The sequence below is a fragment of the Uncinocarpus reesii genome, genomic scaffold (assembly GCF_000003515.1).
Source record: "Uncinocarpus reesii 1704 scaffold_1 genomic scaffold, whole genome shotgun sequence".
Lineage (NCBI taxonomy): Eukaryota > Fungi > Ascomycota > Eurotiomycetes > Onygenales > Onygenaceae > Uncinocarpus > Uncinocarpus reesii.
In genome coordinates, this window is record NW_003052500.1 from 2,662,627 (window position 1) to 2,679,243 (window position 16,617).

Genomic DNA, 16,617 nt, shown 5'->3' on the forward strand with positions numbered 1-16,617 from the left:
TACAAGCAAAGTTCCTGGTCGATCCAATATACATACAATCATGATGTAGTGAGCAAAGGGGTGTACTAGGGTAGTAGGGTTTGTTATAAGGACCTTTTGCTGAATTGTGGACTAGTTGCTATGATATTGCCATAACCAGTTAGTTAGGTTTGTTAGTTTGGTTATTACTCCTTACTTGGACTATGTAGTTGGATATATTTGGTTCTTTTTTCGTCTGTTGTCTGCCTGTAACCACAATTCCATTTACAAATCCAAAGTTGGATTGTCCTTTATTAATTGCCCTCCGCTTTTGATGCTGTGCCTGATGGGCTCAAAGCATGGATGAAGCGTTATATGAAGCAGAGACTGACGTTGACAGGCTGCTCAGATCCGCAAGAGAGACCATCGACTCTGCCCAACTCTCGGCAATTGAGCATTTCCAGTTGGGGCTTCTTCTTACCTACACTACATTCAAGGCTGGCGCTGCGCAGTTAATTTTGAAAGCCGCCCATGAGCCTGGCAAATGTGTCGAAGATAACCTCAGATCAGTGAACCGGGCTTTCCAAACCCTGGCGCAAAAATGTAAACCAAATGAAACCCCATGTCCGATTTCGCCTAGAATACCTTCTAATTCTATGGCAGTCTTGCCCAATGATCATGAAGTACCTGTAGAGGCTGATGCCGCTCTGCGCGAGAGAGAAAACGGCCGATGTTGCGTGTCGGGCCTGGACAGTGGCCTTCAAGCTACGTATATTGTGCCGCCCCAAATCGTGGATGATCCCGATTTATTGCCTGGAGTATGTCTCCTTCGCTTCAATCAAACTATGTACTTACTGGAAATGTTAGGGAGCCTTGCGACCTCATCTCGACGCTGTTTTATCCCCGGAGACTTCAAATGAACTGTTCTTGCTCTTAAAATGCTATAGTCAGGAAAATCAGCTGAAAAATCTATGGCTAATGTCTCAGCCTGTAAGAGCAGCTTTTCGAGATGGAGGAATAAGTATTCGAAAGATCCATACCCGTTCTCGCGAGCCACACGTTAGCATCTCCTCGAATCCCTTTTTGCGTAACTACGGATTCTAACCTTAAGCGTGCTAGTGGAATGTCCGAAAAAGCCATTATGGAGACTCCTCGGTAACTGGACTTTATGACGAGAAATTTTACGCCCAACCATCATCGTCAGATGAAACCCGTTTGCCCCTGCCAGAAGGCTTTTTGCTTGATGTTCAAAAAGCATTTGCATCTATAAGACGTCTCCAATCCTTTGAAGAGCAAGTCCAAAACGGGCTGCCGAAGGTACCAGAAGGTCTGGCTTACGTCGATGTTCCCTTTCTGCGCATTTTCAAATTCTGCAATTCACGGGGTTGACTCATCTATAGATGAACGGCGCCTAGGAAAAATCGGCGTCTCCTTCCTGCGAGCTCTTGCTATTATATTACCAGCTTTCTTGCTATCCGCAATTTACAATTTGACTGTGAAGGCAGTGGCCCCTTCAAAGCGAAACTGGGTTGCTCGCGTCAAATTTCTCCCGTTCGGCCTCTGCTTGAAATATGGTGGGAGCGTTTCCAAAAATGAGGCTAATGCCCTATTGCTTGTTGAGAAACATACGACCATCCCCGCTCCTCAATTAATTGATTTCACCCGTGACAAGCATGGGACTGGATTCTTGTTGATGACAACAGTGCCAGGGATACCAGCCGAAAAGGTTTACTATTTAATGACATATGAGGAACGGGAACAACTTGCAAAAGATTTGGGAAAATGTGTCTCTCAATATCGCCGCATCAAGAATTGCCATCGCAGTCTTATTTGCGACACTACTGGTGGTCCGATTACAGACAATCGAATTGGTCATATTCCATACGGGCCGTATGCAACTAAAACCGCTTTTTTGGATGACCTTACCGAGGGGCTCGAGGAGCTTCGGAGGGAACGGCCACTTTCACTACTTTACGAAAAGGAACATGAAATTTGTTTCACTCACTCTGACCTGCACCTCGCTAACCTCCTTCTCGATGGGGGTCGACTCTCGGGCATTGTTGACTGGGAGAATGCAGGGTTCAAACCCGAATACTGGGACTACACGAGAGCGGTGTGGGTAAATATGAGCAGCAAAAGATACGCCCACCAGCTCCGCCTTGCATTTGACAAGGACTATCAGGATGAATTAGAAGCGGAACGACTATTGTGGCGCTTGAAACCAGTATATTAAGTCGATTTTGTGACTTCAGCGTGGCTAAGCACTCGGGAGTTGATCAAAACAATGTATAATATTTTCTTGTCTCAGCATCTCTTTTCCACTTCTACTTGAAACTACAGACAGCCAATATGCTTCTTCTGGCACTACGCTCTCTATTTCAGAATATCTGTTAAATCGAAAAGACGGTTCAGGCATATGCGCCGGGGCGGGTCATGGGTTGGTTTTCGAGATACACAATCAACGCATTCTAGCAAGCATGCTACCCGTTGTACTCGGTCTATTGCACCCTTGCCCCTGCTCACGGCCCTAGGAAAAGGGGACTGCATCTGCAGCTACTGAAATCCCTGGGACCAATGACTTGCCCAAGTACGGAGTACCTTGCCTGATATCGCGGATGGCTACCCAGAGACTGCGGATTTCCACTTCGCCCCTGGCATGGGCGATTGGTATGTATGTATGTACAGCAAAGTATGTAAGCGCATGCCGGACGGCTGTCTTGATTTCCGCTGCTTCCAGGGGTACGATTTCATCCAAGCAGGTAGAAATCAGACATGTCTGAGCACCCGTGGGGGCCTTTACTAGGTAATTCAGCTTGGCAATGTATGCGGAAGGCCATAAGGAATCCGTTGGCGACACACATATGGAGGATGCACACCCCTCACAGGCAGGGCCAAACAACCAGGTTTCTGCCTCGTAATCCGTTAAGGCGAATATGCGATGTTCCCGAACGGACTCGAGCTTCTAGCCACGCGGAATCATAAGACTAGATGCGTACTCTGTATCCCATTGGGTATGTTGATAGCAAATAACCAGTGCCCAACCAAATGTTTGGCACTACATAGGCCGAGACTTGCTTTGCTCGTGTATATCTCCGGAGAGCGAGATAGTTAGCTCGTTGACTACCGAGTACGGAGGGGGTATTAGTTATATCTCGAGTGACTCGCAGATCACGATATCCGGGTAACTTATCGGCTTGCTGATGCTGTACCACGTCAGCGAAAATTGCCAGCATTCCCAACAGGATAGCTTCATGTCTATGGAAAATCCGCGGTCCAAAACCCCACGCGGAAGCAGGAATCTCGGTTTGTGTGTCAGTGCTGCGGCCAGCTCTCGGCTCCAGAGCCTGGCTGCATGGAACGCGGCCCGCGTCGTATCAAAGTTTGAAAAGCGCCTGCCAACCGTCCGTGACATGCTTTAGCCCCGGAGCCACTTTGACGGCATTCGTCTAAAAATGGGAACGGAGAATATGTCAAAATCCATGGCAAACCGTGAGCCAGATGGACATGTTGGGCGCTGATGGAACATGCGCACGGAATTGCCCGACCTCACTCCGTATGTAACCAACTGACTAGTTGCCGATAGTTAACGAGCTTCACCAGTCTCGATATTCCCACCATATCCACCTCTCGAGCAACAGGAGTCCGTACAACTCAGCTGCTGGATGTTCGATGCATCTTGAACCACTACTGCCGGGATCGACTTTCTGGCACACCACCGCACCGATAACCTCGACGTTGGCCCAAGAACCCGACATCCAGGCCGCGACAAATCCGCGCAGATCCCTGGCCAGTACGACGGCCATTCCATGGGCTCATTCCATGCATGAACCATCCGCTTGGGCGGCTATCAAGTTCGCCGTTGCACACCCAGAAGCTGCTGCCCTTGCGGCTGACCCTCGTCCAGTATCCCGCGTCACAAAGCGTCAGCCTCGGCCAAACCCCAGGTCAGGTTGCGATAAACTAATGGGGAGCACAGATCAAACGTCAGATGGGGGATCCTATGCTAGTCTTTCCTTCTTGTCGCCGCCTTCATACGCAGCTAAACGACTAGCTTGCTTGGTCACCATGCATCCTCTCGCATCGGCTCGCTCCTCCTAAACTCTCTGATCTTGGAACCTCTGGACACGATTCGACCAGATATCCTTGTCAGCTGCAGTGAAGTACGCTATCGCTTAGCATCTCTTTCGGAAAATTTATCTCTTCAGATGATTAGTTACCGGTTTCTCGAATACGATCCCTGGCAACCGATGACATATGCTGATCGCCCGGCATCTTGACAAGAATAGAACGCTTTCTATTCGAGTGTATACCTCTCCAAAAGAGCATTGCGGGGTATGCTGGCGTTTTACAAACTATATGACCAATATTGTGCCCAAAAGAAGGACGTACACGATACCCTGGTGCCTTTTCAGCCGCATTTCGGGGGCCTCGAAGACCAGCATTCAAACATCGATGATCATATGCACTTTCTCCACATGCTTTAAAACAGGCACCGTGAAGCGCTGATCCGATGCCGGTCCCAGTTGGAGGGTGGTCAGCCATTCTCCTGATTGCATCCTACGGGGTCTTGGCCGGATGTATCAACCCGAAGGCCTCTGGCGGCAATCTTTCGAGGAGCCCGAACTACCAAATGGGGAGTATGCGTTTTGTCACTAATGCATGGGCACCTTGATACCATATGCCCCTCCGTGCCGCGCTGTCGGACCAGGAACTGATTCCGCTTTGCTGTGAGGCGGGGAATGCATCATATGGCGTGATGTGCCAGAAACACCACGGTGCCTCAAGGCTCCAGCACTCCATTTGGCAAATGGGAAAGCTTCGCAAGGTGTAGCACGGCACCATTCTTGGGGCTCAGATCTTCGGGAGTTTCCGAAAATTGCAAAAGCACGGGAGGCTTCGAGCACTCCGGGCGTGGAGTGGATTTAGTTGCTAAGATACTGCATTCTGTTTGCTCGGCTGTGCTTTCTCAACGAATCCTTGATATCTCACATCCTTCCCCCTTTCCCCGCCCCTCCTGCAGGTTCATGCAGGCTAAATACAGCGAGACTCCTGGATGTTGTCGTACTGTAACGGACACGGCAAGTGAGACTGCCATTACTATCAAAACCTGTCCCGGTATTATCCTGATTGGTTGCGTAAGTGGCTGCTCTTTCTCAGGTTTCTTCCCACCTGGTTTTCTAAATCAGCCCAGATGACTTGTGAACATGATATTCGGGCTGCAGCTAGCTAGGTCCGTGGCGATGCCCTGTGGAGTTCCGAACGGTTAGCCCCTTTCGAGGCCATCACCTGTTTCAAGGGATGAGGATATGGAGGCGATGGGGGCGGGGCGCATCCCCTCGGGGGCTTTATATTGGGACCTTTCCCCCATTAACAGATACCAATTAGGATCACTTTCGAATTATTTTCTTGTTATCAATGACAGTCTGCGGGATTGAGTTAACAATTGCAAACTCTTTCAGATAACATGTCAGCTGCACACTGTGTTGACGTGATGGGTTCCTTGACCGTCCAAAACAAGCAAACCCGGCTGATGGCCCAAGCCCGGGCCAGTGCTACTTTCAATCCTTACAAGTTAACGTGCATCATTTATAAGGAGTAAGGACAATACCCGAAATCCCATTTATCCGCATGTTTTAACAGTAAGCAACTAGTGAGCAGACTGTCCTAAAGCGAAGAGAGGCGTTCCGCCGAGTCGAAAAAGCCACTGGGACTGCGGATCAATCTAAACTGCCCCGGGAATATGCTGATGTTAGCCGTGAAGGGGTTTATCGAGAAGGAGTACGGTTGGGAACGGCCTCTTTCGTCGATGGTTTACTGCACGATCATGACTTCTTCTCGGGAATGGATCAACGATATACCCTGAGCAACTGCACTCCATATGGCCTTCATTACATGATGTTCATACCCACAATTGAGGAACAGGCTACCTCAGAGCAAGCGGCATATTGGCTTCCGCTTGCAAGATCGGGCACAATCAATGGGGCTTACTGCCAAACAGAGCTAGCGCACGGAACCTTTGTTCGAGGCATAGAGACCACAGCGACTTTGGACACGAAAACGGACGAATTTGTCGTGAACACGCCAACGTTTACGGCGGCCAAATTCTGGCCCGGTGCTATGGCGTCCTCCTGCACCCATGTCATCCTAATGGCAAGGCTAATAATTGCCAGAAAGGATTACGGAGTGCACCCCTTTATAATTCAGTTACGAGACTTGGATGACTTTTCTCCAATGCCGGGCGTCGAACTTGGTGATATAGGAATGAAAATGGGTTATAATGGAACCACCAACGGATATGCCATTTTCCACAATGTCCGTATCCCCCGAGACTGGCTGTTGATGAGGCATGCCAGTGTGGACAGGGACGGCACTTACAACAAGCCCAAGCACGATAAGTTTGCATATCTTACTATGCTATATGCGCGTGCTACCATAGCACAAGGGTCCGGATTCAAGCTCGCACAAGCAGCCACCATTGCGACCAGGTTTTCGGTAGTACGTGAGCAAGGGCTCGGCCCAAACGGTGAAGAGAATGCAGATGGCTCGGAAACGACGATTATTTCCTACAGATCACAGAACTTTCGCTTGTTTACGATAATTTCGAGAGCATATGCAATTCTATTTACAGCTCCTACTCTTGAAGGATTGTATGCGAGCCTTAGGAATGTGGGAGAAACCCAGGACTTTGGTTCCTTGGGCTATTATCATATGCTTCTTGCAGGGTTAAAGGCGTGGAATACTCAAGTCGCCGCTGACGGGACCGAGGATGCGAGAAAATGCTGCGGTGGGCATGGCTACATTCTGACGAGCGGGTTGCCGTCGATTGTCGCTGAAGCCGCGGCTCCGGCCACGTTTGAGGGTGAGAATTATGTCATGTATCAACAGGTCGGCCGTTACTTGTTGAAATGCCTCAAGGTTCTAAAAGTGGGCAGACGAATCGACCCGCGCATGGGCGATCTTGAAAAAGCATTTAACATGTATGCAGGGGGCGATGAAATTCATTACTGCCAAGCGAAAAATGAACAATTCTTGGACCCGGAAGTTCAACTCTCCATCTTCGAGCATCGTGCAATCCGGCTCCTAATCAAATGCGATGAGGCAATTGAAAAGTCACAGAGGAACGGAGGTCTCTCTCCTGCTAAAGCATGGAATCAGCATATGATGGGCATCATCGCCGCGGCACGAGCATACATGGAGCTTGTGGTCCTCCAAGAGTTCATCCACGGAGTCTCTCGAATAAACGACCCTGCGATTAACGCTGCACTCTCTCGACTTCGCTCCGTATTCGCTCTAACCATGATAGTCCATCCCCAGTCCTACGATGCCATATCTTTCGTTGACGGCAACTACATCCGTCGAGACCAACTTGCACAGATATCTTCCTGCGTTAATTACTTGCTAGATGAGCTCTTGCCAGATGCGATTGCATTGACAGACGCGTGGGATTTTACAGATGCCAGTCTCTGCTCGGCGATTGGACAGTATGACGGCAATGCCTATGAAACTCTGATGTCGTGGACGCGCCAACTGCCGATGAATAAGGACCTGAATGAAAAGGGAAGTGCATGCATGGAAGCTTGGGAGAGATGGACCAAGTTGGCTCTGAAGCCTGAACTAAGAGCAATGCTTTGAGTATTATGAGAATTTACGGAGTACATGGTAATGAGTTAATGAGGATACGAAGTCTTTCGGGGTTTGGGCAGTTTGTGACCTCCTTTTCGTTTTTTTTTGCTTTTTTTTGGGTGGGATTTTGGATGTGATTTTGGATGTTGTCTATCGATTAATTCATTACTTTTGAAATTTCCTTTGGAGGAAGCTTTGTCGTCTGTCAGAACTCGATCTTGAGGCAGAGATCAGTGATGGCTTTGAAGGGTTGTGTACTTGTTCACATGAATTGTTGGATGATTTCTATTAGTGAACAACAGCCGATGACGCTCTGGAATAGGCACTTGAATAATTCCGTACTTCTACCCCTTCTCAGCCCGTGCCTCCATGAACGCAAGGGCTGGCTGGGATATTACCAAAACCGCAGTGAGCGCGGACTTGGAAGACAAGAGATACATTTGGTTAGTGGTTTGTGCGACAGAGAAATTTTAAATGAACCACATCATATCACGATGTCAGTATCTATGACCGGGAAGTCTTGGATGCATGTTTCTCCATATCATTTATGGTTGCTGAGGTACGATCATAGCTATACATTGTAATAATGCCAGGTATCCTGCGGAGTCATGGATGCCTAAATCCACCACAGGCAAGACAAACTTGGGACATTAGTCAGAGCGAACTAATGAGGTGCGGATGCGTTGTCGGAAAAGCTATCCCAGGATATACACGGAACCTCGGCACCATTGACATCCCAGTGTGCTCACTGAAGAAGCGGATCCTATCATGAAATGTTAGGGATTCTGAACCAACCCAATAAGAGCATCAAAGTCAGAGAACTGAAAACTTAAAACTCACTCTAAAATGCTTCTGGTGATTACCCTTCTTTGCAACAGCCCACTGAAAGTCGCGTGCCGACCTCTGTTGACGCTTCCGATCTCTCACCTCTGCAGCCTGAACCTCTCGTCGCTGGCTCGACGTGGCACCAAGCATCCCAATACCGCCATTGGCCCGAGAAATAAGAGCGCGATTCTTATTTTGAGAGTCAGCAGCTTCCTCGCCCTCTTGAGATTCACCGGAAGGCCCCGCCTCTATTGCCTGCTGACGTGACAGACGCTCCTCCGGGGTTGGGTAGTGATGGAGGTTTTGTCTGTAATATCTGGCAAGTGACCGATGACCGGCGGTACGACCGGATGGCAAGTGCAATTCAAAATCAGAATAGAAAACTGCATTTGTGTGCTCGTGCGCATGCGAATGGAAGCCGTCAGCGTTACGGTGGGATCGTGGATTATTAGAGTGGTGCTTATGCTTCGAGAGCTTCAAATATTGGTGTGAACGGTCGTCAATCGGGACAGCACCTAACTCATCAGAATCAAGAGATGACACGGACGTATCAGTCTCCCAACCGTCGTCTTCTTCCGCACTTCCATCAGCAGCGCCGTTCCGAGGTTGATCTGACGAATCTTCCTCTCCATCTGAATATGTGCTTGTGAAGTCGTAGAACTGGCCAATCTCGATCATTTCTTCTTCAGATTCAAATGCAATCATACAGTGACCCTTGTCTCTCATATGGGTTTGAATGCCAGGAGTCGTGGTTTTCAGTTTGTGACAGTAAAGACACTCGTTGTTCTGCATGACTTTAGCCTGAAGGTATTTAATCAATCCTTCCAAGTCAACCAGATAATCCTGTTCGGGAATAAACAATCCGTGTGATTTATGCATGTGCGAAATACTCTCATCTATGTCTGTGGAGTTGTGGTTGCAGAAGAGGCATCGAGACACTGTGACTTCGTCGCTGTCTGTTTTGCTGGTTACTGACGGCCGGCGAGCGTCGCTGGTTTGAGATTGGCTTGGCCGGTGTGGTCTGCCCGTCACTGGATCGCTGGCACCAATAGAAGTCTCCTTCATTCCGTCGACGATGGCCGAGAATTCTTCTTCAACAATAGTTTCGGGAGAAACAACATTTGGAGGTATGTTTATTGGCTCTCCCATAGAGAACGCACCACTGACAACGGATGCCGAATCATCCAGATGCCCTCCGTTTTTCCTCAATAACGCTTCCTTGAGTCGGTGCTTTTGGCTTCCCATGTGATTTAAATAGGCATTTTCACTATAATACGTCTTTTGGCATGCTGTGCAAGTTTTCTCAAAAGTTGCTCTAGCAGCGGCAGCTGAATTCGATGCCTGTGCACTGAGAACCTTCTCGGCGAAAGTTTCGGACGACAAGGGAGGGAGGGACGCCACTCGACGTTTCAAATTATATCGGCTGGTGGACACAGTATATCAGTATAGAGCAAGCAAGAGAAAGAACACAGTCGTACGTACTGCCAGTCGCTTCTCATGTGTGTTCTCTGGGCATCGCTGCCACGAAAGGCCACCTGACAGGAGTTGCAGGTAAACGGATGGGTGCCGGGAGCACCCACCATATCTGCGGTGGAAGGCATTTTGAAATCGTAAAACCCGATAGATGTCTAGCTGCGAGTCCAAATGAGCAAAGGGAGAGTAAAGCAATAGTCCCGTTGGAAGAAGAACACAAGACGCAGTGCAGCCCCTCTGTTATCAGTTTATCAGCAATCGAAGTTTGATTTCGCCGCAAAAAATGACGTTTTCTGTGGTCCGCTTACCATACGATACCGCAGCCCTAGCCCGGCTTATGTAAGCAGTCCGTCACTGCTGGAGATGGCCAAAGTCGCGATGCCAGGGCAGGTCGACGAGCACTGCATCCGCGAAACAGCATTGCCCATCATTGCTATCGAGGTCGTCCAACGATGAGATCGACTGAGCCGTGATGACCATATTGCAGGGGAGCGCAAGAGGGTTTTCTGATCCTGGACACAGCTCGGCCGGTGGTGACAGGGCTCTCCACTTCTCGAAGCTTCCGCATGGCACGCCTGATGTTATCCTGAAGAACACCGTGACGGTGAATGATCCCGCGAGGATACTGTCGTGGCACAGGGATGAGCGCCAGCGAAATTTCAATATTCTTGTGAGAAGGTGTGTAAGCTGACTCGCCAAACAACGAGTTGAGTGAACTGACCGTAGTTTGCCCTTTAGGTATAAGAACCAGCTTCTCCACGGGTGCAAGGAACCTAATTGCACCACGCCAACCTGTCTCAGCTTCAGGAGGAGAGCTGCTAATGCTCCCTTTCGGAATTTTAATGATTTGAGTGCTCGAACGCTTGCTTGCTATTTGGCCAGCCAGGATGACCCAGAGGCCGGACTCTGTCGCAATGCGCCGGCAGCGGATTTTGTACACGATGGTCTGCGCTGGACAAATGAACGGCCCCCGCCGCTACTTTCTTCGGGAAGGCGGAAATCCTTCGAGCACATGCACCGTGATCACCGACCTCGAGCCACAAACGGAGAGGATCTGAATCCGAATAAGCCGCGGAGACGAAGCAACGAGCACCTGACCTCAGATAATCATGGGTGTTCAGGCTCGCCGGATGTGATAGCGAGTGATGGTGCGCAAACCCAATCTCAGGAAGCTCCACAGCCTAAGAATTTAAAAGACCCGAAATCGATAACCCAGAATTTATTCGACACGCTCTCAGTTCGAATGGTTGAATGGCTACCGTTGAGGAGGATCCCAGGCTCATACACTTCTCGTTCATTGCCCAAAGGAGGAGATTCACCTGCGCAAAAATCGGCCCCGGACGCCTTGTCCACACCAAAAGAACCCCCAAGAAAGGAAAGGCCAACCAATACTCACAAAACGGCCTTTTCGAGTGACCGGTTACCGCCGAAAACACCTAGTATATCGTCTACGGCTGCAAATATGACTCCTACAACACTCGAAGTGAAAGTCCCGGGACAACCAGTAAAGCGGCTTTCCCTTGGAGAACTCGACCCCTGGAAACAATCGTTGAGACCCATTTCCGACGACATTCCGAAAACTGATAAAAAGTCCTCTCGAAGGCTTGCAACAAGTAATACGCCAACTACAGCCTCACGAAACCTCCCGTCGCCACCTCCTATAAAACATCGATCGCAGAAACATAGACGGAGGGAATGTGAAACGGAGGAAATATATGGGCAGCTTTCCGCTGAACAGCCTATGAGCCCGTCAGCTCGGCCCCGTTTATATTCGGACGGCACCCGTTCGCCGTCTGAACCGTTTTCACCTGCCCGCTCTCCACCTCAACTTCCGACTTTGCACCGACAGCCTCAGTTGGGTCCAGAACCGGAGCTTCAGATTGAAAGTCTTTCCATACTATCGAAGGATACAGTTGACAGCTTGGAGAAGATGATGTTTGAGTCAGAAGAGGACGAAGCGACGTGGAAAAATGAGATGTTTCAGCTGGAATTACGCGGTTATACTGAACCCTGGGACTGGCAATTCGCTACACCTCGCCAAAGACAGATATTTCCATTTGTTACTCAGAGTTTGTTCTTCGTCCTTAGCAACCCAGACCAGCTCCTGCGTTCTTTCCGACCTACTTCTGAAGGCCCTGGCCTTAATAGCCGGCCCAATACACTCGTACATCTGGACACTCAGAACCTAGAGAGCATGTTTCGAAAGCTCTATCGTATTTGCCCTTGGGAAATCACTTTAAATAGCCTATGGATGTGCCTAGAAAAACTTCTTATTCCTCCGAAGGAATTTTCTACCTCTTCTAAAAATCACCGTCGCTTTATTTGGCGCTCCACGGCGAGCAGGGCTGCTTTGCGGAGCAGTGAATCGTGTCACGACCTCCGGCCACCCCAAAACCATGTCTCGGACTCAGATGCTGCTTACATCACTGTCATCGCTCTTTTTGCATTGTCGAGTTCTATCCCTCGGCTGGATCCCCAGACATGGCAAACGATGCGGCGGATTCGTTCTGCAGGGACAGTTCTACCTGATTCTGAGCTGCGAAGGACCTCTGCAGCTGCTAGGCGGCTATTGACGGAGGCTGCGGACAAGTTCGAGCAAAGCTTAGCACTTCGGCTCATGAGCCGATTAGCTCGTGTAATATCCGCTCGTCTTGCATTCTACGAAATTTCGAAATTGAGGACCACCTCGATCCCTGACTTAGGGAAACCTGGATCTTTGAGCCCCTTGGACCTCATCATAAAATATATCCAATCCTGTATCACTCCGACGCCCGGATCCTTGAAGCCGGTATCTAGTGTTCACGAGGTTGGACGCCGACCAACGATGCCCATGGTAGCAGTGGAATGGCTTAAGAGTCTGCTACTGAATGAATGGGATGGAAGGCCTGAGTTGCTGAAGTCTGGTGCTGCTGGCGGCGCTTTGCAACTACTGGCTTCGCTGTACCAACATAGAGCCAAACTGGGTTTATTGCCAGAGGATTTTCACACTCTTTTTTTATTCGAGAGGTTAGACCCTATGGAAATGCCAGTGCAATGGCTTACGTTTGTCTCCAATAATCGCACAGTACACCTTTTGTCGTATCCGTTCATGTTTCCTCCGTCTTCCCTGGTAACATATTTTCGCTCTCTCAACTATTCCGTGATGTCCAAATCTTACGAAACCGCGATGACTACGTCTCGACATGTGACCCAAACTGCCTTTTCAAATACTATAACAATAGATGACGACATTGGCCTACTTGCGAGGCTCAAGACGTCTATCTCGTCATATCTGTGCCTTGTTGTTCGACGTGATAACGCATTGATGGACGCTTTCAACCAGGTATGGAGACGCGAGAAGCGGGAGCTCATGCGACCACTTAGAGTATCCATGGGGATGGATGAAGGGGAAGAAGGTCTCGATCATGGGGGAGTTCAACAGGAATTCTTTCGCGTTGTAATGGCCGAAGCCCTGGACCCTGCTTATGGGATGTTTACTTTGGAGGGCCGAGATCATATTTCTTGGTTCCAGCCGTGTTCTTTCGAACCCCTGTACAAATTTGAGCTGCTTGGTTTACTAATGTCTCTTGCTGTTTTCAATGGTCTCACTCTTCCCGTTAACTTTCCACTCGCCCTTTACATGAAGCTACTTGACCGCAAAGTCAAGAAGCTCGAACATATCAAAAACGGGTGGGACGACTTGGAAAGGGGGCTTGGTGAGCTTCTCTCATGGAGTGATGGTGACGTTGGCGACATTTTCATGAGAACATATGAATTCAGTTTTGATGCATTTGGAAAAATTGTGACAGTGGACATGACCACAGTGGACCGAAATGACCCGTGGCCTTCTGCGGAACGAGGCGTGACTTGGAATAGAACCAGGTTCAAATCATTCGCCGCTTCCTCGGATAGCGACGCCACGGAGAATTTTGATTTACCTGAGCATGGAATGTCAATGCTCCAGGATAGCGCGGGCGACCATCGTTCGAATCGCAAGGACGGGCATCTGTCAAGCATTTTAAAGGGATCCTCATCCAAACCACGAGAACGACGTGTCCCTTCCCCTCCGGAGCACGAAGCACCGCTTGTTACGAATGCCAATCGAGAACAGTTTGTCAGGGATTATATTTTTTGGCTCACCGACAAATCTATTAGGCCGCAATATGAGGCTTTTGCTCGTGGTTTTTATACATGTCTAGATCGAACGGCTCTCTCACTTTTCACACCCGAAGCCCTGAAGACCGTAATCGAAGGGATCCAGGAGATTGATATGGACGAGCTCGAGAAACACGCACGTTATGAAGGCTTCCAGCCACAAGACCAATTCATAAAGCACTTTTGGGCAGTTGTCAAGAGTTATACCCAAGAGAAAAGGAGCCAGCTCCTGGAGTTTGTTACTGCCAGCGACCGAGTGCCAGTTAACGGAATATCTAGCATTTTGTTTGTCATAATGAAAAATGGCAGTGGTGACGAGGTACGTATGCATTTGACGTGATCTAGCGGGTGAGGCTAATCGTTTTGCTCAGCGGCTTCCGACAAGCTCGACGTGTTTTGGCAGGCTTCTACTCCCGGAATATTCTTCCCGCGCGGTATTAGAAGAAAAGCTTGATAAGGCGCTCGAGAATTCTAAAGGATTTGGCGTTGCATAAAAGGAGACTATGTTTTGAGAGACGGTGTCATGTTGGTACGCCGTAGATATGTGATTTCTCACGATTTCCCCGGATTTTGTTTTTCGATTTCGATTTCATGCACGCATCAGCGGAGGTTTATGTCATAGAGGTTAAAGAACTTATGAGCCCTAATACTATTTGCATGCTACGGCGTTCTCTTCTCTGTTATATTCATAAAAATCTCCGTACCCAAAATTCGATTTCCACGCCACCCGGTGGATGACTCAGCAACCGCTTCTTACTGCCGTGCCTGGCCAATCAGCGACGGCATCCGTCCCAAGTCAAAATCACCGCAATTTTCGTGACTCTTGCGGTCTGCCTTCAAATCGTGGAGTCGTGGTCCCAACATTTCTGTCACTCTTTTCTTCTTGGGATTATTTTTATAGTTACTGGTCTGTCGACTCGGCAAGATCCTACTGTTGAAATAATTATATATTCTGTCCCCTGGTTCAAATCCCTTCGCGGAGCTCTCACCCCCCCTTCTCAACCCCGCAACCCCTCTACCGATAAGGGCATCAGAGCAGGGGTAGTGTAAATACTTTTTTTTGCCTGCGCGCAGCTGCACTTTTACTCGAAGCAGGAGGTTTCACCGCACGCGGACCGCGATCCTTCGTTACATCGTCTAGAACTCAAAGCCGAAGCTCCGAGTCGACACCCTAGCCCCCGAGATGTCACCCGTCTTACATTGCGTCCGCCATGCTCAGGTATAGTCGGCTTGAAAACAAATTATTCTGCAATTTTTTTTCCCTATAACTGATGCCTATTTTTTCTCAACCAGGGCTACCACAACCTCAACCATGCTAACCATATCCTTCCCGATCCTCTCCTGACACCCCACGGCGAAACTCAATGCCGAAATCTACTCGTGAATTTCCCCTTTCATTCAGAAGTCGAGCTGATCGTTGCATCACCGCTCCGAAGGACCATCTACACTGCGCTGTTGGTGTTTGAAGTGCCGTTGCGGGAGAAAGGGCTAAAGGTCGTCGCTTTGCCGCACCTTCAGGAAACGAGCGATGTGCCATGCGACATCGGCAGTGACCTAGAGGCGCTGGAGAAGGAGGTGAGGGAAAAGGACCTACCGGTAGATCTCTCCTTGGTGATGGAGGGCTGGAATGATAAGGTGGGTGACACCAGCTGTTCTTGTCTTAGAGGAACTGGGACAGAGACTTACAAAGGTTCTTGCAGACTCAACCGAAATGGGCCCCAGATGCTAAAGCCATCTCGTCCCGTGCACGTGAAGCGCGCAGATGGTTGAAGGCAAGGACAGAAAAGGAAATCGCCGTGGTATCTCATGGTGGCTTTTTGCATTATTTCACGGAGGATTGGCAAGATAGTACACTATATACAGGTATGTTCCGGCTTTTTCCCTTTAACCCGACCTTTACCGTACCTGTGCAGCGGTGTGGTTGGCGCTTATACCACTGAAAACGTTTCCCCTCCCCTATATTGCCCTTTCGTATTCTCATCCCCTTTCTGCCAACTTGAGAAAAAGGAAACCATGGCCAACTTCTCATCTTTCTTTGTTCGTTCTACGTACAAAGTCACGAAGAAAAAACCTAGTCCGAATAATTATACTAATGTCCGTCCGTCGCCCGTCTGGCCAGGCACCGGCTGGGCAAACACCGAATTCCGAACCTACGAATTTACCTCTACCATTCACGATGATGACCTATATGGGCACAAGATCGACGGTGACAATGCCTCCATTATGGAGACCGTTGACTCGAGAAAACGCCGTGGCAGGGCGGGTGAGCCCGCTCCTCGGGAACTTCAGAAGCAGTTCTTCATCCAGGCGATGACGGGCTGGGAGAACCAGATAATACAGAATGCGGCGAAGGAGTACGAAAAGGAAGAGATCAAGCAAAAGCAACCTATTCAAGTGGATTCGAATTGATCGATGGGCAAGGAAATTAGCTATACTCTGCGGCGCGGGGTTTTGCTTGTTAGTACTCTAGACAACTCTAGACAAACGGCCAATAGACATGATAGAAGACGATGCCATGATAGACTCATAACTTGGGATTTGCCAAAATATACCCAGAACAATTTGATATACGCTTTGAGCACAGTGATAAAACGTGACGTAATT

The 16,617-nt window shown here is 49.1% G+C and overlaps 5 protein-coding genes across 5 annotated transcripts; 4 read left to right on the forward strand and 1 right to left on the reverse strand.

Annotated features, from left to right (window-relative positions):
* Window positions 1-317: 317 nt before the first annotated feature.
* UREG_01104 (uncharacterized protein) lies at window positions 318-4,056 on the forward strand (the record flags this gene model as incomplete). Its single annotated transcript, XM_002541542.1, has 6 exons — window positions 318-776; window positions 826-948; window positions 1,078-1,285; window positions 1,374-2,182; window positions 2,490-2,625; window positions 3,542-4,056. The coding sequence occupies 6 exons, from the start codon at window positions 318-320 to the stop codon at window positions 4,054-4,056; spliced, it is 2,250 nt and encodes a 749-aa protein (XP_002541588.1).
* A 1,393-nt stretch (window positions 4,057-5,449) lies between these two features.
* Window positions 5,450-7,590, forward strand: UREG_01105 (uncharacterized protein; the record flags this gene model as incomplete). The annotated part of the gene is made up of 2 exons (XM_002541543.1): window positions 5,450-5,553; window positions 5,610-7,590. 2 exons carry the CDS (start codon window positions 5,450-5,452, stop codon window positions 7,588-7,590), a joined length of 2,085 nt encoding a protein of 694 aa, XP_002541589.1.
* A 736-nt stretch (window positions 7,591-8,326) lies between these two features.
* Window positions 8,327-9,651, reverse strand: UREG_01106 (uncharacterized protein; the record flags this gene model as incomplete). Its single annotated transcript, XM_002541544.1, has 2 exons — window positions 8,327-8,344; window positions 8,509-9,651. The coding sequence occupies 2 exons, from the start codon at window positions 9,649-9,651 to the stop codon at window positions 8,327-8,329; spliced, it is 1,161 nt and encodes a 386-aa protein (XP_002541590.1).
* A 700-nt stretch (window positions 9,652-10,351) lies between these two features.
* On the forward strand, window positions 10,352-14,507 carry UREG_01107 (uncharacterized protein; the record flags this gene model as incomplete). The annotated part of the gene is made up of 3 exons (XM_002541545.1): window positions 10,352-10,557; window positions 10,618-14,332; window positions 14,385-14,507. 3 exons carry the CDS (start codon window positions 10,352-10,354, stop codon window positions 14,505-14,507), a joined length of 4,044 nt encoding a protein of 1,347 aa, XP_002541591.1.
* A 1,519-nt stretch (window positions 14,508-16,026) lies between these two features.
* On the forward strand, window positions 16,027-16,422 carry UREG_01108 (uncharacterized protein; the record flags this gene model as incomplete). The annotated part of the gene is made up of 1 exon (XM_002541546.1): window positions 16,027-16,422. The coding sequence occupies one exon, from the start codon at window positions 16,027-16,029 to the stop codon at window positions 16,420-16,422; it is 396 nt and encodes a 131-aa protein (XP_002541592.1).
* Window positions 16,423-16,617: the final 195 nt, after the last annotated feature.